The sequence below is a fragment of the Balaenoptera musculus genome, chromosome 11, assembly GCF_009873245.2.
Source record: "Balaenoptera musculus isolate JJ_BM4_2016_0621 chromosome 11, mBalMus1.pri.v3, whole genome shotgun sequence".
In the NCBI taxonomy this organism is placed as follows: Eukaryota; Metazoa; Chordata; class Mammalia; order Artiodactyla; family Balaenopteridae; genus Balaenoptera; species Balaenoptera musculus.
This window is the reverse complement of record NC_045795.1, coordinates 42,752,085-42,775,426: the sequence shown is the minus strand read 5'-3', so window position 1 is coordinate 42,775,426 and position 23,342 is coordinate 42,752,085. Positions and strand designations below refer to the sequence as shown.

At 35.0% G+C, this 23,342-nt stretch overlaps 1 protein-coding gene across 1 annotated transcript in view; it reads right to left on the bottom strand.

Moving 5' to 3' along the window:
- GFRAL (GDNF family receptor alpha like) overlaps positions 1-18,178 on the bottom strand; it is a 57,313-nt gene extending 39,135 nt beyond the window's left edge. Inside the window, 3 exon segments of the mRNA XM_036867701.1 lie at positions 11,720-11,878; positions 13,962-14,096; positions 18,157-18,178. Of these exon segments, the coding sequence (XP_036723596.1) occupies positions 11,720-11,878; positions 13,962-14,096; positions 18,157-18,178 (316 nt within the window).
- Positions 18,179-23,342: the final 5,164 nt, after the last annotated feature.

Below are 23,342 nucleotides of genomic sequence, written 5' to 3'. Positions count from 1 at the left end.
TACATTTAGAATGGATAAAAAACAAGGTCCCACTGTATAGCACAGGGAGCTATATTCAATATCCTGTGACAAACCATATTGGGAAAGAATATTTTAAAAAAAGAATGTATGTATGTGTATAACTGAATCACTTTGCTGTACAGCAGAGGTTGACACAACATTGTAAATCAACTATACTTCAATTAAAATAATGACATTTAAAAATCTCATTTAATTGTTCTTTCTTTCAAAGATAACTTTATAAAAAAAAGAAAATAAAAGAAGCATTGGTTGAGTCCCTACTATATACCAGGTGCCATATTGAAGACAAATCGGCAGTCCCTATTGTCAAACCTATTAGGAAATAGAGACACACAAACAAAATGAAAATAAAATAGATAGAGCACTAATAGACATATGCATAAAGTGATAGAATAGAATTATCAGATTTTCATTTTAAAATAAAAATTCAATTTTTGCCATTGGCTATTAAGATACTGACTTCTGTTATGGCATAAGTGTCTCTTCAAGTTTCAATTTGTCCTGACTTGAGCTGTCTGTCCAAACTCCCTGCCTGCCCATCTGCTGCACATATATGATGGTACAATCATAAGAAAATTCTTTTTACCCCCCGGTGTGTCACAGCCTTTCCAGACTCCTTGTTCCATCTGTTCTCATTATACATGGTTTTTCATTTTTCTACTGGTTAATTCTCAGCTCAAGAATCACTGTCTCTTCTGGAACACAATCTCCTGTGTTTCTGGGATGTTCCTTCTTCTGTGCTACTATTCCATATTGAATGAAATCCCAATAAGCAAATTTCAGAGAGTTCTACAGCTTTTGTGACATACAAAAGTCTAGGCTAGACCTTCTATGATAGCTCTGCTTTGGGAGTGTTTGGTATGGCTGTGCCACTGATTAAAACATATTCAAGAAACTGAGTTCACTTACTGTTATGAACTAAATTTTGTCTCCTTCCAAAATTTATACGTTGAAGCCCTAACTCCTGGTGTGGCTGTATTGGGAGATGGTGTCTCTGGGGAAGTAATTAAGATTAAATGAGGTCCTAAGAGTGGGGCCCTGATCTGGTAGGATTTGTGTCCTCATAAGAAGAGACATTAGTGAGTTTCTTCACTCTTCCCTCTTCACACACACACACCCCATGGAAATGTCCTGTGAGGACATGGCAAGGAGCCAGGAAATCTACAAGCCAGGAAAACAACTCTCACCAGAAACTCACCCTGCTGGACTTTGATCTGGAACTTCCAGCCTCCAGAATGATGAGAAAATTAATTTTTGTTGTTCAAGCCACCCAACCTCTGGTATTTAACTAGGGCAGCTTAAGCAGACTAATACACTCACAATATGAGTAATTATTACAAAAACAACAAAACAATTCTTTTACCATGGGGAAACAAATTCTATCATGGACCCATGCTATTTTATATAATATGAGTAATGCATTATAATAAATTCTCTGCACATTAAATCCTAATTCTGTATGGTGCAGACATAGGTATATACACATTTTCCAGAGAATATTTTAAACAGTAGCTTAATTGCTGAAAAGGAGCTAAAGGGCAGTATGTCATGGGAACACAGAGAAACATGCACCCACCAGAACTCCATCTGCGTTGTAAGATCATACACATTAAAAAATGCACACTGTTCCCACTTCTTGATCCATTAATATCAAAATATATGCAGACTCTGATATCTTTTCACCCTGCTACCACTCTGGTCCAAGACACCATGCATTTCTCTGTTGAACTCATTTAGTGACATGGTCTCATTTGCTATCCATCAGTGAATGACCCCAATTTATACCTACAGTACAGATCTCATTTCTATGTGTCATGCAATGAATTTAGATATCAATTTCATACCTAGAACTGTCTACTTGATCTCTTCACTTGGATATCTAACAAATATTTCTCACTTACCATGTCCCAAACTGACTCCTGACCTCTCCTCTGTCCACACCAAAGCCTCTTCTTCCTGTAGTTGTTCCCATGTTAGTCAGTGAAAATAATGGCAACCACATCCTTCTAATTACTCAGGACAAAAACGTTGGCGTCAATGTTGAATCCTTTTTTCCCCTTGCATCCCCATATGATCCATTCACATCAAAACATATCGAGAATCTGACAGCTGTCAACACTGGTCCATCACCCATCATTACAAAAGCTTCCTAACTGGTCTTCCTACTTGGGCCTTATTTCTCTTCAGTCATTTGTCAACACAAAAAACAGAATTATCCTGTTAAAAATGTAGATCAGACCATGACACTTCCTTGGCTCAAATCCTTCAGTGGTTTCCTGTAACACTCAGAATAAGAGCCAAAGGTTTTGAAATGACCTGCAAAGCCTTTCATGATCCTGCCCCTGTTTTATTTCTGGCCTCATCTCCTGCATCTCTCCCCCTCCTCTCTCGACTCTACCTCTAGTGTCTTCTTTGCTCTTCCTCAACCTTCCAGACTATCCCCAGCTCAACTTGAGCTTGTGTTTCTGCTGCCTGAAGTGTTCTTTCCCTAAATACCCACATGACTCATTCCCTTACCTCTTTCCATCTTTACTCAAACATTAATTTCTTCAGATCAACTTTCTGGCCATCCTATTAAAATTACAAACCACCAACTCAGACTTCTTTTTTCCCTACCTGTATTATTTTTCTCCTTAGCACTCATACTATTTATTTTTTTTTAATTTTATTTTTTTAAATTTTATTGGCATATAGTTGATTTAAAATGTTGTGTTAGTTTCTGCTCTACAGCAAAGTGATTCACTTATACATATACATATACTCATTCTTTTCCAGTTTCTTTTCCCATATAGGCCATTACAGAATATTGAGTAGAATTCCAGGTGCTATACAGTAGGTCTTTGTTGGTTATCTATTTTATATATAGTAATGTGTGTATGTTAATCCCAAGCTCCTAATTTATTGCTCCCCCCCGCCATGTTTCCCCTTTGGTAGCACTCATACTGTTTAAAATATACATCTTCAAATCTTTTATCCTATTAATTTCCTCTTACTGGATGCTACAGCCCACTACTAAGACCCCCCTTTTGGTGATCCCAGTATTCATTTCCCCAGTTGCTGGTCCTTTTCCAGCATTGCCTCATCCAAAGAAAGTTGCCACATCCAAGGGGGCAGACTTTTCTAGGGGACAGCTCCTAACTAAGGGCTAGTCCATGAGAGGGGCTCAAAGGAGCAGCTCCTGTGTCTCAATGGGCAAGATCTCTAAAAGGCCATTACAGAGCCAAACATCTTGTGGAATCAGCTGTTTGTTGTGATCATTGTCTTGCCTTTCAATTTCTCCCTCCACCTAATCCTGTTTTTCTCACTTCTAGATTTTACTCCTGAGCCCTCAGCCAAGTACTACTCTGTATGCAAACCTCTGTCTCAGAGTCTGTTTCCAGGGAAACTCACCAAGACACTCCTCAACTGAGAATATAAAGCCCTAGAGAGCAATGGTTTTTGTGATTTTTGTTCATTTTGTTTACTGCTTTTTCCCCAGATCTTAGCACATGGCCTAGGACATGGTAGGCATTCAAAGAAATATCTATTAAGTAAATAAATCATCACCCCTTACTATATTATCTATTTCTTTAATTTTTTAAATCCCCTAAAAAATAAGAAGCTTCTTAAATGAAGGACAGTTTTGTTGTTGTTGTTTTGATCCTGCTGCACCAGACTTAGGACTTAGCACATTGTCAATGTCTCATAAGTATTTGTTCAATGAATGAATAAATTAATGAATAAAATTCACATTATTCTAAAACCTTATAGCATTTATGTCTTTCTTCATAATCATAGTATTTAGACATAGACATAGTCATAGTATTATGTATTTTAATTTTCATTGTCTAAGAGAAACACAGGCAGAAATGGCAGAGCAAAGTCTTTAGTCAACTCATATTCGTGATTATACTTAAGGTCCCCAAATTCCTCCCTTGAATACTGACCTGAAACAATGTCTAGGTTGAATTCATCTTCATTGTCTTCACTGAAGGCTGGAACTGGATTCATCTGAGCATCCTGTATACAAATGTCCTCAAACAAGCTTTTCCAAATTTCAATGCATTTTGCTTCTGAAGGGTCATTGCACTGACAATTCCACAAGATTGTTTCTTTCAGATTTTCTCTTAACGCTGCACACAGGTAGCTTCCATCAAGGGTTTTGCATTGCTCTGATTCCCTCCCACAGGTTTTCTTAAAATTTTCATACAAAAGAGCACAATGTTCAGATTCCTGGCAGATACGTGCTGCCATGACGCAGTAGCTCTTTTTTTCAATCATTAATGACTTATCTTTCTGATGAAGCCATTGTGTGATGTTGGATTGTGCAGCCAAATATGAGGACAGTGCTGATTCTTCTACAAATAAAAAATGACTAAAAATTAAATATTATGACCTTTTAATGTTTTCTAAAAAGTGTATAGACATATCTTTTATAAATATACCAATATCTATTGTCTTTCAAAAGCCATTGAAATAAAATATTGCAAGAGAGCTATTACAAATGATCTTGAATTTTTTAAAAAAATTGAAATAAAAATATTGATTAGTTATAGTTTATGTAACTAAACATAATGGTAATGCTCAATTTCATTTAATATTTTATCTTCATTTATTTCATCTTTTCATTACATTTTGATGATGATTGGTAGAAATCATGTGTAACTTAAAATACTTATAGTCCATTATTTCTCTTCTATAAAATTTTGTGAATTTCCATTTCATCCTAGAAATGTACCTATACTAAAGTGTTTCTCCACAGTTTTTCATTATTTCCCCTTTAAGAAGCATTCTTAGACAGTTTTTTCCTAATTCCCTTACCCCCTCGTGAAATTTTAATTCCACAGATATATCGTGCATCTGTTTAGGGACTGTATGTATATCTATGCTTTATATATAAGTGAGAGGTTTTATGCTCACCCCTAAGAACCAATTTTCACCCCTTGGGGGTTACATCCTCATAGAGAATGCATGTTCTGCTAGAGAGTTCCAATAAGCACATAATTATATAAACTTTATAGAAAAAAGATAAGAAAAACAACCTCAATATAAGAATCCTTACTTGCTTAACCTAAGCTTTCAGAAGTATACCGTCTAATTCTAAAATGTCTCATCTTCCTCTGAGGTCCTTCATGTGGATTTCCACAATGAAAACTTCCTTGACCCTACCATTCTTCCAAAGTAACTTTTTCCCCTGGGATATTCATCTCGTTAAAAAAAAAAAAAAAAAAAAAAAAAAAGGTTGTTCTCTTTTGTTTATTAAATGAGCTTTCTTTTTTTTTTTTTAATTTTTTTTTTGCATGGTTTTATTATTCGTTATTGGTTTTTTTTTTTTTAATTAATTAATTAATTTATTTATTTATGGCTGTGTTGGGTCTTCGTTTCTGTGCAAGGGCTTTCTCCAGTTGTGGCAAGCGGGGGCCACTCTTCATCGCGGTGTGCGGGCCTCTCACCATCGTGGCCTCTCCAATCACGGAGCACAGGCTCCAGACACGCAGGCTCAGTATTTGTGGCTCACGTGCCTAGTTGCTCCATGGCATGTGGGATCTTCCCAGACCAGGGCTCGAACCCGTGTCCCCTGCATTAGCAGGCAGATTCTCAACCACTGCGCCACCAGGGAAGCCCCTAAATGAGCTTTCTTATATCTTAGTTTTTACAAATGCCTCATGCAAGATAAAAATAATACAATCTATTTCATGATATGAAAATGTTTACTTAAAAACTGCCAGGGCATTCTTAGAAGCACTGTTCAGAGTACAGCTTCTGTACTGCATGAGTTTGGAGACACACACTGTGATAAAGTTTTGCACATTTATCAAACAACAGCTCACATGGATTGCTATAATTATTTAAATCAGGCTTCTCTACTGGAACATAGAACATCTCTCCTACCCCTTTTGGCCAGCATATGCAGGCTGGTGTGGATGGGATGTATGTGAATTAATGCCATCCTCATATAATTAGTTCTATTATATTGGTAATTATATATTTTGAAATAATCTATAAATCTGTCTAAACGTCCATCTCTTTTATAGTACACATATATATATGAGCATTTATATATATATTTATATTTAATAATCAAGGCTAAATGAAATAATCTGGCTAAATGCCAATTTTACTCTGCTATGTTTTTAGCTAACCAAGAGTAGGGACTGTCTTAACCCATCTTTATTTCCATCCTCCAGCATTTATATGATATCTACACATATTAACTGAATAATAAATATCTTATGAATAAATATATAATTTAGATGCTCAAAATGTGTTTAAAATTAAAAATAAATGATATATTTATTGATCAGTTACTAGGTGTCAGGCACTATGTTGAAAGTTTATCATATTAAGAAAAAAAAAAAGGAAGAAATGTCAAAGCTGATTTGCTCAAGAAGTTTATAATCTATAATAAAGAATAGAAAAGTGCACGTCTGTTATATGTTGAGAAATGTTTTGGGAATACAAGGGGGAGAGAGAGAGAGAGAGAGAGAGGCATCATATCTTGTTGGAGTGATGACCAAAGAGCTGGTGGAGGATGCTGCAGTTGAAATAGGATGAAATAATAAGATTTCAATTATCATTTCCTTTTCCACTCTGAGCTAAATTATAAGCAAGCAGCTGATGCTCTGGGTAAACACCATGATCAGGCCAGGTCCATCATGAAGTGCATTTGTGAGATCATTCAGGTCTTCTGTACAGGGTTTCTATATTCCTGGCTTATCAACATTACCACAGAATAGCATTTAACAAGTGTTTATTATGGAAAAAAATGGTTTAAATGTGAACTGATTTCAGTTTAACTGCTCTAGATTTGTATGTACCTGTGTCTGGTAACTACATTTTGCCAGCATCTTGGTCTGATAGAAATGGTCATTGAGATATAAATGAACTAGCCCTACTATCTTGAAACAAAAGTCAATAAATATTTTTAGTATTTCTATACGCTTTCTTTTCAGCCTGCTTCAACCTAAAACTAGTAAAGACCTACTCATTAGCTAACTAATGACATTTTAGTCTATCTCCTATTTGACTTCTCTGCATTTATAATTGTCGATTATTTCCTCTGTGTCTTTCTCTCTTTCACTGGCTTCAAAATTCTTCCTGTAGTTTTTGTTTTTCCTGTCTTTAAAAACTTCCTTGTGGTTTCATCAACTAGATTGCAAATGTTGTTATCAAAATACTTGTATTCTCAAGTCATATCTTTTCCTGGCCAGTCTTATCCTCCTGCATGCTTGTATCTGTTTCTTACAAACCATTGACTCCCAAATCTATATGTCTATTTTAGGATACTATCCTCAGTGCGAGACCCATGTTTCCAAACGCCAGCCAGATGAGGTCCACTCCATCACTGATTTTTTTCAACTATATATTCATCATGTGAAATGTAAAGCAAAATACTAACATTTCTAATATGAATGTGCCATAGTGTGCCCTCCCAATGCAAACTCTCCAAATATAACTCACCACTTCTGCCCCCAGTCCTGTCTCCGTGTACAGCAATACCCTTGTCTCAAGCCAGCAGCTTCTATCACACGTTTAACAACATTCCATACTCCTCATATCCAATGGAAACCAATTCCTATTGATTGTAATTTATAAATATTTCTTAAATATCTTTTATCCTTACAGTCCTCAGCACCAGTATGGTAGTTTAGGCATGAGTCACCTCTCTCCCCAACTCTTCTGATGGCTTTTTAACTAATATCCTTGGCCTGCATCCTTCCCTGCCTCCATTCCATCCTTTACACCACTGCCAACAAACGATATCCTTCAAAATACTGATTCTGTAGTCTTCTGTTTAAAATGCATTAGTAGTTCCTCAAAACAACAGTTTGAAGTCTAATCTCCTTAGAAAGATATGTAAGTTTAATAAATTCCTCCTTCTTATTAACATCTGGATTCTTTCCAGTATCTCCTAAGACTCCTCTGTTCTATAATCCAGCTTTACCAAGAATGTGTTGCTCCCCAATGTCTTCTGCTTCATTCTACTTCCTCTGTCTAGAACATCCATTTTATTTCATCTCCTTATTGAGCCCAGATCACCCTAAAAAGCCCAAGTCTGTTATTTCTTCTATGAAGGCTTCTAAGTCTCCATTATTTCTTCCTGTATAACTTCAAGTGTGTAATTGTGTGTGTATTATCTCACGTGTATCACCTCACGTGTATCACATTATATAGGTGATATTTGGCAGTTATCATTTTCATTAAGAATTGAGACCATACACAATATGTTCTCTAATGCTATTGGAATTAGATGAATAACAAAGATATCTAAGAAATCCTCAAATATTTGGAAATTAAACAATGGTATTATGAATAAATCTTGAATCAAAAGAAAAGTCAGAAGGGAAATAAGAAAATATTTTGAAATAAATAAAAATGAAAACACAAGATATTAAATTTAGTAGATGTGACTAAAACAGCACTTGGAAGGAGATTCATGTAATGAGATGCTTACATCACTGTTAAGATTTCATCTTAAGAAACTAAAAAGTGAGGATCAATTTCAAGTCAAATCAAACGCAAAAGAAATAATGTCGAGCAAAATTGAGAAAGACTGAGAGAAAAAAGACAGAGACAGAGCAAGAAATACAGAGAAACAGACACAGAAAGAGAGAGAAAGAAGGACACAAATATTCAGTACTTGAACAAAAATAAGGACATCACCTGAACTTCTTCAGACTTTTAAAGGACAACTTGGGAATATTAGGAACAACTTAGCAGAGTGATAGAAACTAAAAGAAAGGGTAAAATGGAAACTCTAAAAATAAAAATTCAACATAAATCCAACAAATGTCTTTCAAATTCATTGAAAGACAAACTACAAAAGAAGAAATAGAACAGTCTTGTAACAATTAAACACACTGAACATTTAAAAACCTTCCAGTGAAGAACAGCACAGATATCTTCATTGGTAAATTGAATTAAACACTTAAGGAAAAAAATAACGCCAATTCTTTGTATATTATTCTAGAATTTAGAGGAGAAGGAAATACTTCCTAACTCATTTTGAAGACAGCATTACCCAGACAACAAAATCAGACAAATACTTGATAAGAAAAGAGAATAGCATGCCATATGCATCATGAACATAGATTTAAGACCCTCAACAAAATATTAGCAAACTGAATCCAACAATATATAAAAAGAATAATACAATAATACATCATGACTGAGCAGGATGTAGCCTCAGAATGAAGGGCTGTATCCAACATTCAAAAATCAACAATAAAATTTACCAAATTCCACTAAAGAAGTAAACATATGATCATTTCAATAGAGGCAGAAAAAGCATTTGCAAAATTTAACATCTACTTATCCGTTCATGATAAAAATTCTCTAAGCCAACTAGAAATAGAAAGGAATTTCCTCAGCCTGATAAAGGGAACCTGCAAAGAACCTACTGCAAAAACCATTCTTTATTGTGCAAAGCCAAATGCATCCCTCCTAAGATAGGTAAAAATGCAAAAATGGCCACACCAAACAATCCTATTTAATATTATACTGGAAGTTCTACTCAGAACAATAGAGCAAGAATAAGAAATAATGGCTTACAGATTGGAAAGGGAAGAATAAAACTCTCTTTATTCTCTATTCGTAGATAACAAGGCAATCTATGTAGAAAATCCTATAGATTCTACAAAAAACAAAAAAAACAAAACAAACAAAACCCCTTAGAACTATAAAATGTCCATATAAAGTGCCAATTGTAAAATGTCCATATAAAATGTCAATTGTATTTCTGTATACTAGCTATGATCAATTGAAAATTAAAATATAAAATAAAGTGCCCTTTACAGCAGCATCAAAAAAGTGAAGCATATCTGTAAATCTTAACAAAATGTAAGAACTGTTATATTCAGAAGTACAAAATATTGATAAAAGAAATCAAAGAAGTCCTAAATACATGGAGAGATATACCATGATCATTGATTTGAAAACTCGCATAGTAAATATGTCAATGCTACCCAAATTGATCTATAGTTTTGAGGTAAGCCAAATCAAAATGCCAGCAGGATTTTTCTGTAGACATTGACAAGCTGATTGTAAAATTTATATGGGATAGCAAAGAAGGAGAATAGCTGAATCAATTATTTAAAAGGAAAAAATTAAAGGAATTACACTACTTTATTTCAAGATATCCCATGAAATTACAATAAATAAGACTGTGGAATATTAGCAAAAGTATAGAAATATGGGTAATTGGTACAGAAAAGAAAATCTGGAAGTAGAGCCAGCAATATACAGCCTAGTGATCTTTTGAGAAAAGTGAAATTGAAAATATCTTCAGCAAATGTGGTGGGACAATTAGATATCCATATGGCAAAAGAACATATCTGACCCATAGCTTGCACCATATAAAAAATTAACTCAAAATGCATCATAGACCTAAATATAGAACCTAAACTACATAATTTTGGAGAGAGACTTTACCAAATAATATATAGAGGTGGCACATAAGCACATGAAAATATGATCAACATTATTATTATTTAAGTGCAAATTAAAACTACAGTGTGATACCATTAAATAGGTTTTGGAATGGCAAAAAAAAAAAAAAAAATGAGTGCTTCTGAGAATGTGGAGCAACTGGAACTTTCACACATTTATGGTTACTTCAGATTTGAAATATAGTATTAAAGCTTCTTATAAAGTTAAACATACACTTTACTATATGACCCAATACTTTTTTACCAAAGAGAAATAACTTATATTCATACAAATCTTATATGTGACTATTTATAGCAGCTTTATAATCTCTAAAAATCTGGAAACAATGCAAATGACTTTCAGGGGTGAATGGATAAACAATTTATGGAATAACCATACAATGGAACACTACTCATCAAAAAAGAGAACAATTTTTTTGATGAATCGCAAATATATTATTTTAAATAAAAGAACACTGGCTCAAAAGGCTACATGTTGTATAATTCCATTCATATAAAATTCTGGTAAAGGCAAAATTATGGAACAGAAAACTGTCCAGTAATGATTGGATGGGTTGGGCAATGAAACCATTCAAGATAGATGAGAGGTAAACCCTTCTCTTATAAAGTGGGGGAAGGAGGATTCTGAAAGAAGAGGTGAGAACTCTATGAAAACAGGTGTATTCCCAAGCTGATCACTTTTCGGAGAAGGTACGTAGGGACATTGAGGATATGGAAATTGATTATATTAAGACTATTGGATCCCACGTATCTCTTGGAAAATCTTTCTGTAAGCTCAGGACACATGTCGACAAGCTTGATTACCACTACTTCACCATCAGGCTGGCACTTTGAGTAGAGAATAAATAAATGCATATTAAATAATCAAGTTCTCCTATCCAAAGGCAAGCATAATTCTGGGTAAGTGGTTATACTTTGGTCTTCCTCAGGAGACCCTGTATCCTTTACCAACAAAAATGATACCTTATTTATCTTCTATCATTTAAGTCTTGTGCAAAGCCATAGTGAGCCTCACAAATGTATGTATTGAATGAGTGAATGTATAATACAAATTAATTATAATAGAATGAAGCTTGAAATTGTGGTTAGCAATTACAGAAATATGTCATGCACTTACTGAGATCTACAGCTCACAGAACCTTAAATTACATGAAGAATTAATCAAGTCACCAGAAAAAACAAGAGTTCATCAAATTACATAGATGTGGTTCATTTTGACATTGTACTTTTCTTTTCAATGACAGTAAATGTTTCATATAACAATGTATTACCTGATTTGTTGATGCATTTTTTTCCAAGCAATTTCTTAATGGTACAGTAGAGGTCATCAGAGCAGAGACAATTTTTAAATTGGAAATTGCTTTCTGCTAAAGACCGGATACTTAAATTACAGCTGGATGAATCCTTCATCTGGCAGGGGTTGCCTGGATTTCACAGTCAAACATATAACACTCTAGATATTAATCTGAATATAATTTTTGAGGCCTCCTACTCAAGATACATTAAAGCTTTAAGGAGCCTCCCTTTACCCAAAGCTTTTAACGCATTAATTTTAGTAAATCATTATTAGAGTGAAATTATCTGGGGTTGCTACAGCATGTCCATATAATTGACTTTTCAAGCAAAAACTATTTCTACTGTTTTCTCCCCCAATATTTACTTTCTAAAATAGAATAAAACTTTCTGTATTTTAAAGGAGATTTGTCCCCACTTAGAATGCCAACTTTTTCTCTTTAATAATAATCAAGGCTGCCCTTACACGAGGTGACCAGAATGCTCTGTAATCTTAGCTATTTTGTCAGTTTAGCAATTGTATTAGCTGTTTGGTCTTAATCTTATTTTATTTACATGTCATTCCAAGATAATAATAAGACACAAGCAAGTGGCTCTAAATTTATCATGGAAAAAGATGTGGTCCTCTTTCATAATTACCAATATTTCATGTTCTGCTTTAATTAAAAAAGCCATATTCATCTACCCAACAATTTTCTTTTATTCATTTTTCTGAATAAAACTACTTGAGTACATTTCACTTGTGTATTTGAGAATATTTCTATTTCAACTTCATGCATGGTATAATTATGCAAATTTACCATTCACTGCAAATGACTTGCTATTTGTATACTGAAACCAATAAATATGTTATAATTCATGACACGCTGAATGTGATATTTTAAATTGCCTTATAAAATGTAACAAGGAGCTTCACCATCAAAACAAATAACAGACTTTTTTTTGTCATTGTCCTTTATTCTCATCTTAATATTATTATGTTATTTGAGAAAACTTGCAATTGAAATTCTTTTCCTGAACTGTAATGAGAATGTTGGATTAGAGACCTATAACTTTCTTTGGCGTATGAACATTGCATGTAGTCCCTTCAAGGGCAGGGGAGAAAAGGAAATCTTGCTCCTTGTCTACATCCTATGTAATTCCTTGAAATTTTGTGGCTGGACAGGAGCTCTGATGTTGGAGGTTGTGAATGTTGATATTGTTAGAACTATGGGTGGTTGCCTCTTAACCCAACACACTCCACCTTACATTTTTGGGAGGTAGAGGAAGCACAGGCAGATAGGCAAGGGTCGTGAGCAGTACAGAATTTATTCTTCATGAAATGGTTGGAGTAGCAAAGTGAGTCATGAAATAATACATTTTTATTTTTCACTTTGGATTTCTCTTACTGAATATGCCAGAAAGTTTATTGGGTTTTTACGGTTTTATCATATTCATTATGCAAGTTGATAAAACTTTTTATGTTAGTGTAAGATTTTTTGAAAAGTTATGTCATAATAATATTAGGGCAATGTCCCCTTACATAATAAGTTTATCTATTTTTAGTGAATGAAGTCTTACTATAATGCTCTCATTCAATATATATTCAGTTACTTGATATATTCAGTACTTTTTTTTTTCTGTTAAACAAATGACAGTGACTTTCCAATCTTCATATTCTCTACCCATTGGGCCTCCTCTCAAATGTTTGGAATGTAGGACTAGTTAAAAATAAAGATATGTTTTAACTTGTTCTTGACACAGTTGGAATGGAAAATAGTGTATAGGTTGCAAAAACATGAAACTCATGTTATGTACATGCAAATAAATAATGTGTTTGATTGTGACAAATGTTATCTTCCTATGTTATCCTGATATAGTAACATATAAGCAAAAGAACATTTTATTTGAAAAATTTTTGCCATGCTTCTGAGGGGCATGTGTATAATTGTAACATTGGTGAGATAAGTAAAAAAGTAATCTGAAATCCTGCATAAAGTTGCCTGCAGTGTCAATGCATTAGGGCCCTTGAGTAATTTAAGAATAGTCTTTTGTATCTAAATTCACTAATAAGTAGTTGTAGGCGAATCACTTGAATACCAAGTTTAAGTAAGGTATTTAGAGAAAAAACTTAGTTCCTAGGATAGTGAAAGAAAAGAACAAATTCTATTTTTATCTCTGTAAAAAGAAATTATTTGAGTGTGTTTTAAACTTTTTATGTTAGTATAGAGCGTGTTTTACCTGACACATTGCAGGCATCTTCCATTATTCTCCAGGCATGTTTACATCCATCTGCATCACTTAGGCAGAGTTCTCTTAAATAGGTGCAATCAATGGTTTGGGAAGTGGACTCATTGTCCAAGCATAGCCCCACAGCTTGAATAACAACAATAACAGAACAACAAAAACAACAGCAATATGGCAGTTATTTGCCTCAAAACTAAGTTATCAAGACCAGAATTATGAAAACTGAAATGTGATAAAATCATTACAAGTCTGGAATGGATCTTAACCTCCCCTCTAGCTACAGATCTCTGTTTCTCTTATATAAGATTCTTAAATAAAAAGTCTGTATTTGCCCTCTTTCTTTCTTACTGCTTATTCATTTCTCAACTTTTAATTTATTGTTATTTCTATTGCTCCATTGAAACTACTTTTAAAAATGCTCCAATCATCTCCATAACATCAAATTTAATAGTTTTAAGACTTCATCTTGCTTACTTTTATCATTGGGCATTTCACTGTCATTTTGTTCTTGAAACTCTTTTCTTTTGGTAACCCTCTCTTCTAATTCTCTTGATACTTATTCATTTGATATTTTCTGACCACAGTTAGAATTCTTCCCAGAATCCTCTTACTTTTCTATTAAAATATATTTGAAGCTTAGGTTCTGTCCTCAGGCTTTTCTTATTCTCATTTTACACCCTTTCTGTGGACAATTCCATGTACTTATGGTTTTAACTAAAATATCTAGACTGATGATTCTCAGATATATAATTCAATCCCGTATTTTCCAGTATTCCAGTTACAGATGCTGTTATCTCCACCTAAATGTTCCAGACACACTTCCAGACAATATTATCATCAGTATTGTTCTGCTCGTCATCACTCCCTGCTGGACCACCCTACTTCATTAGCAATTTCACCATTCACAATGGCACCCACACTGGGAACCTTGGGTTCATGATAGGTTACTTTTCTATCCTCAGTTTTACTCTCCCGTATCCACTCTTGCATGGTTCATTGATTCTCATTTTGAATATTTGACCAACTCACCAGTTAGTCAGTCTGCATCCAGTTCTATCTTATTCAGATAGGTTCTTTACACCCCCTAATCTGCCTCATGCACCAATCTAGTCCTGCTGTTTCTCTGCTTCATCCTTTGGATGGTTCCTCTTAGCATGACTCTCCTATTCTTCATCATGTGCAATCTGGAGGTGCTCGAGCATTTATAGTTTCTCAGATGCTCCATGCTGCCTTGTACCTCTGAGCATTTACTGTATGACACTCCTTTTTTTTTACTCTGGAATAAACCTTTTTTTGTCATTTAAGACTCGACGCAATAACTACCTATTTTTAAGGAAACTTTCCCTGAATTCAATACCTGTTTTCCTACATTCAAATTGAATTCAACACCCCTCATCTGTTTCACTAGTCTTGGGAATTTCCCAACTGTAGCATTTATTGTTCCATAATGAAAGTGTGTATTTATTTTTGTCTTTACCACTGGGTTCTGCGGTTTTACTCAACAGGCATTAATTCATGATCGTATCCCTATCATCAACACAATGATGGATCATACATATTCAATTAATGCATATTGACTTAACCAACTTGAATCGTTCTTTATGGATGAGTTATATATAAATAACTCTTAATATTCAATAAATATAACACCTTCCAGATATTTACAAGTTATTTTGGGTAGAAAAGAAAAGGTTCCAGCAAGTTTTTTAAAATATCAAGAAAGTAGCAATGTTAATTTAGTATATGGTTCCAATTACTCAAATTCTGCAAGCATACAAACTGACACTTGCTTAATCAATCCATAGAAAAATATGGAAATTACAACTGAGTTCTAGAGACAGTATATTAACTATAATCAAGAGACCTCAAGCTATGTCTTAATCACAGCCAAATTATTTGAATTTTTAAAAAGATGATGTTATTGTGGATGAATTGTCACAACATAGAGTTATAGGCTTCAAGTTAAGCCACAGCATCTTTTTTTTTTTTTTAAATCTTACCTCTTTCCAAACCTCTTCTCCTAAGGAGAATCCATGAAAACTGATTGGATCATATGTATTACTGGCTGAGTCACTGCATTTGGAGATTAAGCCCATGCGTGTGACTTGGTCAGATTTTTCTTGTTGAGGGCTAGAGTGGAAATTGACATATCAGCTTTCCGTGTTTTCATGTATTCACAGATAACCTCATCTAGCCAAGCTCCTGTTCTAGGTTAGCAAGCCTAGAGAAAGAGAAAGAGCCACTTCCATTCTGGCCCAAGGTTACTTATTTCAATCCAGCTTGCCAAAGATCCTGAAGTAGGGATTTCATGTCAGAAAGTCAATTTATAAGCAACTAGAGTTTCATTTGCCATTGATCACTATTATCTTGTGAATACTTCTCTCAGGAAGCTTATAGGTGGTGGTCTCCTGGGTATATCATCAAACCTCACTTGTATCTCAGTGCAATGATCATTAATGAATTCTACATATTATCTTTCCCAAATGTGTTTTATTTTCTTTCATATTTAAAATTTTAGGTTGAATAATCATCTTGATTGTTTTACATGATTTTCCATACCTTCCACTCAGAAGAAATACTGAATCAAGTAGGAAAACCCCTTCAATGATTTGGCCCAGAAAAATCAAAATAACTTCAGCTTTCCAGAATCTTATCCATTCCTGACAATGATTTCTGGCCATGTATTTAAGACAGGAGTTTTCAAGGATCATCTTGAAATGCTAGGTGAAAAACAGGTTCTATTTTAAAATAAATAAGATGGAGAATATTGCACATTTTATCACCCTTTAAAGATGTATAAGACTCATTAGGCTATTAAATGCTTTGTTTTAAAAATTCACTATGTCTCACATTTCTTTGGCTGCCGAACTTTCCCGCATCACAAAGCCTATTTAAATGATGTTGAACAAATATTCTGAAGCACACACTATGGGAAATATTGATTAAACCTATCAAATAGCACAATTTTGACCCTAACAGTGTTAGGTATGATTTCCCTCATTCGTGCAACCTAGTGTCTAGGTTAATTTAGAAGTGAAAGTTGAAAACAAGAGGCCATCACTACCTTTTTAATGGGGGCCATAATGAGGTTGTAATTTATTTTGTGTGATTCATTATATTGCTGCCTGATCTACAAAAATTAAAGTTTCCTGGATTTCTCCTTATTATAAATCATAGAAATAAGGAAACATTATTAGCAATAAATACAAGGAACAAAATTTTGAATAATGATTACTTAAACCCCCCCAAACCTGAAAATATATAAATGATTTCTTCTTTCTTGCCTTTATTTTCTTTGACTAGATTTATTTTGACTTCCAACATAATTTGAAATAAACTTCTTTGTTTTCTTGCCCACAAGTATGCCTTTATTCATCAATATCTATTAGCAGAGAGTAAGCAGAAAATACACTGGCTTTGTTTTAATGAGTAAATTATTAATATTCAGCTACAATTTTAACTATCCCTTTTTCTGAATGCAATTTGTAGATTCTACTGCATGCTGATGAAAATATAAATAGCTTCTCCAATAACACATATAACAAGTAGATCTTCATAGATTCTACTTTTAAGTATACATTATTTTTTACTAACATCTTACAATGCATTCACACTACCCAAGACAAGAGAGATAAGTTCACACTTTATCTCTAGGTTACAAAAATTGACTGAAATGTGAAGAAGCATTTGATGTCGTGTTGTGTTACTCTACTAACTGCCTCCTTCTTATTAAATATTAACAGCTAAAATCAGGGAAATTGAATGGTTTAAATTAATCTCATTTCAATTTAATACCAAAGAAAAATAGATAATAATTCAAAATTTGTCATCTTATAACTTGTAAATAGGTACTGGAAGGTTTCATTTCTAAAAGGCTCTAGTACAGATGTCAATTCTATAAATCCTGATCAATTACTTAAAGTGATTGGATTATTCTATATATAAAAAAGAAACAACCTGAGCTGTTAATGCAGTTCTCACATTGTGCATTTTCTATGGAGCTATAAATGAGTAAAAGTAGGTGTACATTTTTGCAAAATTAAGAAGCTATGTTAAAGTATAAATTTGTAATTAATACTTTATATTATAAACATTTGTTAGCTTGACAGTTAAGTGACAGGAGACAGCATTTGGTTCACGGAGAATTGGTGTTATGAAATCGGATAAACCGGAAGAATAATTCACTTACCGAAGAAAATGAAAACTATCATGGTAGCCAGCTTGGGGCTGTTCACCTGGAAGAAAAGCAGATGTCTTTCTCCGACCACCTTCTTAACAGTAACTATCCACAATAAGGCTTCAGCTTCTGCTCCTGCTTCCTAAAAACATCACTGATTCAAGTCGACTTCCTGTCACCACTTCCTCACCAATCTTTCCTGAGCTGTGAACTTTCCTAATTAGGTCCAAATTCAATTATTCTCTTCTGAGTGTACTGATCTCAGATATTATGCTTCCAAGAAAGCCCAAGAGCCAGATACTAAGAAATGATACATACTCTGTGCAATCAGGAAAAAGCTGGGGTTTTTTTCCGTTCAACTAGAATGCTAAACTGTGTACAAACCTCCCAACTATAACTCAAAATTTTCCTAGACACTTGAGAAGGCTCAGTTTCTACTTCATTAATTAGCATCATTCAGGCAATTTTATATCTTTGGGAAAGGAAAAAGGAGAAAAGACATAAGCAAAGCCCAGGAAAACGTATGGGGAATTCAAGTTCCGCTAGGATCAAACCAGTGTACTTCATCTTTCCAAACAAGAAATGTTCTTTACAGGTGCCCCAAGCCCCAGTGTGCCTAAAACTTGTGCTGCTCTAGCCACAGTTCCTCTAACACTTCAAATAGGGCAATGTGTACGGAATGACTTCTCGACATTTGCCACTCGACACTATTTTTCTGAGCTTCAATGAGATGCATTGCTATGATCTGAAGATCTGTGTCCCCCCAAATTCATATGTTGAAATCCTAAACCCCAGAGGAGATGGTATTAGGTAGACCATTTGGGGGTTACTTAAATCGTGAGGTGCAACCCTCATGAGTGGAATTAATGTTTTTAAAAAAAAACTCCAGAAAGTCCCTTGCTCCTTCCACCTTGTGAAGATACTGTGAGAAGTTGTCAGCTATGAATTAGGAAGAGGGTCCTCGTGAGACGGTGACTGTGCTGGCAGCTTGATCTTGGACTTCCAGTCCCTGGAACTGTGAGAAATAAACTTCTGTAATTTGTAAGCTACCCAGTCTGCAGTATATTGTTATAACAGCCTTAGTGGACTGGACAGGCCGTATTTATCTCCTCTTACTTAGATTGTGCTCTTCCTCACCAGAATCTAGAACGCATCATCTACCTGGGGACAGCCTGAGGCTTCAACTTTTAAAATAGCCTGAGACATTTTTGTAATGAATGCTTAAGAAGTAAAAAAAATGCTGCATAACAGGAAACTAGGAAAAGGCAGCCATGGATAACTGACTATCTTGAGATGGGGGAGGAGCATTTGTGTGTATGCAGTTACACAATGAGAGAGTTGTTGATTGCAATTGTCCATATTTAATTTACACTAGAAAATAAGTTATAGCGTATTTTGTTTTCAGAATGCATGATGGAAAAGTACAGACTCTGGAGTCCAACAAACTGAAATTATAACCCTATTTTTCTCTGTAGGTGTATGTAAATGACTTTCCATCAGAAGTTATTTATATTTACTCTGTAAAATGGGCTGACTGTATCCATGGTTGCTATAAATGTTAAATATGTATATGAGGTTTATATTACAAGAGCTAAACAAATGACAGTTATATTGCACCCACTGGCTTAGTTATTATTTAAGCAATAATTATAATGCCATAAAATTAATCAATTATTTCCTTTTAAAAGGCACTGAGTCACTAAGCTTATATTATAAATTTTGTTGAGATAATTATTCTTTTTGATATAAGATGACTAAAAATGGTTTAAGCTCAAGAAAGATTTGGTGGCTCTGTTGGTTTGCAAACTGGTCCCTTACACAAAGGGCAAGGAGAGTCTGAAAAAAGGGGCAGATCGCTCCAGATAGGTAGGTATCAGATTTAATAAGCAAAGGAACTTACATACAAGGAACTTGTTTGGGGTGAACAACAGACAATTAGATGTTCGCACCCACCCACCAGAATCTTAAAATTTTATAGAGAGGCCTTAACTGGGTTCAATCATGTGCTCCATCCAGATGGTCTCAACCACACAGAGCTCTCTCAAGGCTGAGTCCTTCAGAGCAGCCCCACTGTGGGAACAGTGGACAGAACGTACATTCGGAGGACAGAGGAGGCAAGGAGGATCTTCCAATTGCCTGGGTCCAGCTCACAGATCAAACTGCAGTAATATCCCCTGGATGACCTCCTCCAAGAGGTTCTGTTAGTTGAAGAGTCCGGTGGTAGAGCTGATTTCCTGCATTTTTTAAACCTTTGAGGTCTGAAGGGCTTGCCCTCCTGCCTCTGAGCTGCTTTCTTCTGTCGGCTCCATTCACAGGCAGCTTCTTTCCTCTTGATGGAAGATGCTGTCAAGCTCTCAGCCTGCATCCTTCTCTCTTAGAAGCCAGAGTGGGAAGTGGGGCTCTTCCCATTAGGATTCCAGAATTGAGTCACATCAGTTCTAGATGGGCCCCATGCCCATCAATCTTGGAAAGCAGAACTGGTCCCACTTGGTGCCCAGCATCATAGAGTCAGTTGGAATCGGCCCTACTGAACCCACAAGAACTGATGGTGGGAGAGGGATGCATTACCAAGGAAAATTATGGTGTTAAGAGCCACATGTGAAGGAATCCTGGGTAGGAAAAAAAAAAAAAAAACATACTCAGTAAAGCATATAAATGTTGAATTTATGTGGGACTACCACAAGAAAAATAAACCGATGAAACAAAAGAAAAGAATACCAAAATACTATTTCCTGTTCAGGGAAGGTTAGTTATAACTGTCTAGAGAGTGGTGCTATGCAGAACTGAATGCAGGGCATAGGGTGAATGGCGTTAATCTTTTCCGAACAGTTACAGCTGCTGAGGTCTATTGCTTACAGGTATAGAAAGCATCTGTGGTCATATTCCTGATTAATTCAAAATAATAATTGTCAGCTGTGTCACCATCTAAAGCAGGGATTTTTAACATTTTATTGTGCCATCAATCTCATTTCTCCATAGACCGCCCACTCCTTAGAATATTTTTAAAGGCAGTTTTTTTTAAAAAGGTATTACTTCAACAAGGACCTGCTGTATAGCACACGGAATTCTACTTAATACTCTGTAATAACCTATATGGGAAAATAATCTGAAAAAGAATAGATATATGTATATGTATAACTGAATCACTTTGCTGTACACCTGAAACTAACACAACATTGAAAATCAACTATACTCCAATATAAAATAAAAACAATTTAAAAATGCATGGAGATTGTAAAAAAAGGTATTACAAAGAAAATTACTCATATGAAATATATTCATCAAAATATTTTTAAACACACTTGGGACAAAGTGATACATATGCTTCTTTATTAAAAAAGCAAATATCAAGATCCAGGCAGGTCTAATAAGACTGTACTTTCAGTGTAGTGATGACCATAGATACTAATTTGAGATATTTTCCATTAATACACTATTACGTAAAAATATCTGTAATTTCTCTTTGTGACAATACAGCACAAGAAGTACTGAATTTTAAATTAGAGTTTAGTAAAAATAGAATACAGTTTTGCCCCAAGCAAATGTATAGACACACCAGATTAATAAACAGTACCTTCAACTAAATTATTTACTGAAGTGGAAACTGGCAATTGAATCAGAATATTTTAGAGGTGAGAGAAAATGATAAAAAGATCAGTTTCTGTAGTTTCCAGTGATAATGGATGTGTGATTTTAACATGTATTCTGTTTTGAATAAAATGCTCTCAAATAAATGAATCAGAAAAAAACAGAGTTGCTCTGGTTGAAATTTGGGTGGCAAGCCCCAAGCTCTGGTCAGGGGGCTTTGCATCGCCATCCACAGCTGCCACTGAGGCATCCAAAGACTCCAGAAGGCCTGTTCAAAAATCACCTATCTCATTTACCTGTTTGCAAATTTTTTGTCACATAAAGAATCCATTCTCATAACAGTTAAATGAAATACCTTAGACCTTGAGCCTCATCACTGGGCAGAAAACACTATGATTTCTATCCAACCAACACTTACTAAAAGCCTACATAGAGCTCTATGAAAAAATAAAGCTGAGGCATGGTCCCTAGTTTCATGGATCAGATAAACCAGGGTGCAGAAGAAACTACATATAAAGAAAGAAAGAAAAATTTGTTAACAAAATAAAAACATAGTAAATGAGTGAAAAATCTATGTATTAGAAGACATTTCTTTTTGGAGCATAAGACAACTACTTTGTGTTTAATGACATTTGACTCCCCCAACCCCGCCCCGGAAAAAAAACACCCTTGCATTTGTATTTGTCTACTTAAAATTTTGTAAGATGCTTATATCTGGAGGAAAGAAAAAAATCTGAACAGTCTCAGATTTAGAGTCAACCTAAAATTGAGAGCTCTGGAAAGAGGCTATATGTAGAATATAGAATATAGAATATATGTAATATAACACACACACACACATACACAGAGTGATGAGTTCCTTAGCTATAAAGCCTGGAAACAGCATTCTGAGACATTTGGTAATAAAGGAAGACATTATCCAGTATTTGGGGAGAAAAAATCATAGAGTCTCTCTGCCTGTTCCTGGAGGGTCTCAGGAGAAAAGAAAAAAAAAAAAAAAGGTCAACTTGCTGATGTACTTAATCTCCTCACAGTGAACTGGTCTCCTCACTTACAAACTGGTGGGAAGTGGCCATGAGTGGAGGGACAGGGTGGGGAGAAGCTGAGACACAGCATAGAAATGGGTCTGTGAGGTATACTCGGGGGGAACTCAGGTGAACTAATTTCACTGAAACTCATGGTGGGTGGGGAAATAGACAAATGACCAAATGATAGGCAGCCTTTATGCCTTGCCAAGGAGACCAGAATTTATTCACAGAGAAAAGGGAAGCCACTGGTGAGTTTTAAAAAGGAAGCAACCAGGTTAGTATTTTGAAACATTGCCTCAGCAATACTATGGAAGATGGTTTGGAAACAGGATAATTACCAGTTATGAGGTTATTTCAGTAGATTAGGAGAGACGTGGGTAAGGCCTGAACTAAAAAGTAATGGCAATGGAGAGGATACGGTAGATTCAAAATATTTAAGGATTTGGAACTTATAGGATGTGGGGACCATTTGAGATGCAGAAGGGATGGGAAGGAGGAACCAAGGAGGAGTCCATGCTTCTGGTTTGTGTGGCTTGGTGCTGGTTGTTAACATGTATCCAGGCACTTGACTCACAATTCAAT